The 3243-nt window shown below is 48.4% G+C and overlaps 1 protein-coding gene across 1 annotated transcript; it reads left to right on the forward strand.

Moving 5' to 3' along the window:
- Nucleotides 1-3: 3 nt before the first annotated feature.
- Nucleotides 4-2869, forward strand: MTFR1 (mitochondrial fission regulator 1; the record flags this gene model as incomplete). The annotated part of the gene is made up of 4 exons (XM_008940520.1): nt 4-96; nt 1378-1639; nt 2106-2256; nt 2810-2869. Coding segments are annotated over 4 exons (566 nt in total), but the record flags the coding sequence as incomplete, so codon positions are not given.
- Nucleotides 2870-3243: the final 374 nt, after the last annotated feature.

The following is a 3243-nucleotide window of genomic DNA, read 5'->3' on the forward strand; positions in this document are numbered from 1 at the left end:
TGCAGAAGATCAGCGCCCTGGAGAATGAGCTGGCCACTTTAAGAGCACAGATAGCCAAAATCGTGAGCCTGCAAGAACAGCAGAACCTGACAGCAGGTACTGAACTTGCTGTAGTCTGAGCAAAACTTAGTTCATTAATTTGTTCCTTTCGTAATCAGTAACCGGCTAATTTGTTTTTGCGAGATCCTGAGACGCTGTTTGGTTGGTTTGGTAGCACACAAACCACGGGGTCCAGGAGAGGGCTTGAAGGTGAGAGGGACCTGCCAGACTCTCAAGCATTCCAAAATTCTTCACATTTGTGTAAAAATCTGCCAGAATTCTGCATCTCTGCGTGAGTAAAGCAGCATTAAGCAGCTTTCAGAGCAAAGCTCACAGCAAACACCATGGCTTCAACCAGACTAGAAGAATGAGACAATCATTAACACTTCCCTCTTCCCATCCAGCACTGAAATGGGGAATCCACCAGGAGCTAAATATTCCTTAACTGTTCATATGCAAAAGTGTCAAACAGATTTAAGGGTCCCGTGGTTTCACTCTTGAATTTAATTATTGTGGGGAGTTTATGAAGTAACTAATAATTTACTTTTCATCATTTTACTCTTGACTTGTATTAGGAAAACTCAATTTTGGGTTGATTTTACCACCTTTACCTCCCTCTCCTGGTCGAACGTGGCAATGGCACCGTGTGTGCCACACACCCAGCTGCTGTACTACCTAGTTATGTGTCTTCACATGCTGTAGACTCCAAGCCTCAGACCTCAGCTTTGATCCAGTTTTCACAATTTCTTTAAAGGTTCACTTGAGCTGAGGCACCTTCATTTCATGGTCAGGTTATTCCGCCTGTTAACCATTTTTACCTAGAGGACAGGGAACTTGGAGATGATCATGAGAATTAGCTGGCCTAAGCCCCTTAACCTCAGAATGCTGCAGTAAGCTTCAATTTAAGCACTGTTGGAGCTCTGAAACTTACATTTTAAAATCTCGTGGTAATTTCTCACGAGTGATGCTGCAGGAACACCCCTAACACAGCAGAACATACATGGCTTCCAGCCCAGGAGCTGCCTCTTGGGGTAGAGTGAATACTGGTGACACTGGGAGCAGCACATCCCATAGCAGTGAAGACCTGAACACGCCTAGAATTTGAAGTGGAAATTCAAAGACCTTGTCTCAGTTTTCTAAAAGGACTCTTTTGAGGCTTTTCAGTTGAGCCTGCTTAGATTGTTTAGCAATTAAGAAGTGGTCACATGAAGGTGGCAGAGGGGAGGTCATTGAACCTTTATCATTGAAGTTCTTCTAGTTGTACTCCTGGCTGAATGTTTGTGAGAGGTGGAGGGGACTTAGAGCTGAACTGATATGTAATGCCTGTTTTATTTGTAGTTGGGCCAAGTCCAGCTTCTTCAGCTGCTGTCCCTGTTGCACCTCCACCACCACCACCTCCTCCTCCTCCACCACCACCACCACTGCCTCCTGTGGGTCTCCAGCAAAGTACGTCTGCCATCGAGCTCATTAAAGAAAGGAAAAACAAAAAAATGAACTCTGGACAGAACCTGGCAGACAACGGGCCAAAGAAACCTGAAATGCCAAATATGCTAGAAATTCTCAAAGACATGAGCAGTGTTAAACTGCGCTCAGTGAAAAGGTAATACATCTAAACAAATACCAGTGGTTGGGATTTGTTTGTCATCATAGAGTCATTTTGGTTGGAGAAGACCTTTAAGGTCACCGAGTCCAACTATTAACCTAACTCTGCCAAGTCCACTGCTGAGCCACGTCCCTCAGCACCACATCTCCACGGCTGGGAAACCCCTCCAGGGAAGGGCACTGCATGCCCTGGGCAGCCTGGGACAGGCCCTGGAAGAGCTTTGTGGGGAATAAGTGTTTCCTCGTGTCCAACCTAAACCTCCCCTGGCACAACTTGAGGCCATTTCCTCTTGTCCTGTTGCTTGTTCCCTGACAGAAGAGACCGCCTCCCACCTAGCTCCAGCCTCAGAACTACGGCAGGGTGAGATGGACGCTGATGGAACACCTGACAAACGAGCAGAAGCACTCACAACTCCTACAGCTTTGTTTTGGGCTACGCTAATGCCCCTCGTTTCCTTTTCCAGGTCAGCAGAAGGCACCAGACCGAAGGCGGCCGACCCCGCGGACCCCGCGGCGCTGATCGCGCAGGCGCTGCGGAAGAAGTTTGCCTATCGCTACCGGGGCGAGGGGCCGGGCGAGGCGGAGCAGGGGGCTGCAGGGGGCGAGGGCCTGCTGGTGAGTACTGCCCCCTGAGCCCACGCCTGCCCTCACACCCGCTTCGGGCAGCCCAGCCTGGCCCAGCGAGCGTGGATCGGTTTGGTTAGGAAGCCATTTTGGAAGCCCTGTGCTGTAGAACCAGTGGAGAGTTATTTTTCCCTTTCTGCACTGGAAAAACACAGGTAAAATTCCCCAAAAATGGCTACACTCTGACTTAAGTTCTGAGGAAGATAAGAGTCCCAAACCACAAATCTTGGGACCTCCGAGTGCTTTGGCTCGTTGATGTTAATTCACCTGCCTGCTGGTTTAGGCCCTGAAGGTCCATTCCTGTAACACTTGGGCTGTTCCTCATGATAGAAACACCCCAAGAATCACTAGATATGCCCCAAGAATCAGTCACTTTTTCCTCCCATCATCTCTGGGGCTTAAGGGCAAAGAAGTGAGCTAGCAACATTTTGATAAAGGAAAGGCGCTCTGCCCAAGCTGTAGTTTGACTTAGAGCTTGGATGGAGGATCACTCCAGGGGTCTCTGCTGAGAGCAAGCTGAACCTGTGTCTGGTTTCCTCTTCAGTTTGGACCACATATGCTGAAATCTACAGGAAAAATGAAGACTTTAATTGAAAACACTTAACTCAAGATCACTACGGGCAGACCGCTCAGCTGACTTGTCTGAACCCTCCACGTGGCAGCACTGAGAGGTCCTTCCACCCGAGGAACAACCCAGCGTGAGACGGAGAACTGAGGCACTAAACCTGGTTGTGTGTGATATACAAGGGGAATAAATTTGACCATTTTACTCAGGTATTGATGTTCTACTCGAACCTGACTTTCTCCTCAGACGTACGTGGTGCGTTCAGTGTATTAACACTAAGTTCTGTACACGCGGCGTTCCTGGTGCGCAACTGACCCCTCCAAGAACTCGTGTACATCTTAGCAGGGACACACCCCCTTCAGTTAATACCAGTTACTTGAGCTCCCACTAACTTGCACTACAATGTTTATTTT

The sequence above is a fragment of the Merops nubicus genome, unplaced genomic scaffold, assembly GCF_000691845.1.
Source record: "Merops nubicus isolate BGI_N331 unplaced genomic scaffold, ASM69184v1 scaffold19325, whole genome shotgun sequence".
Taxonomy (NCBI): Eukaryota; Metazoa; Chordata; class Aves; order Coraciiformes; family Meropidae; genus Merops; species Merops nubicus.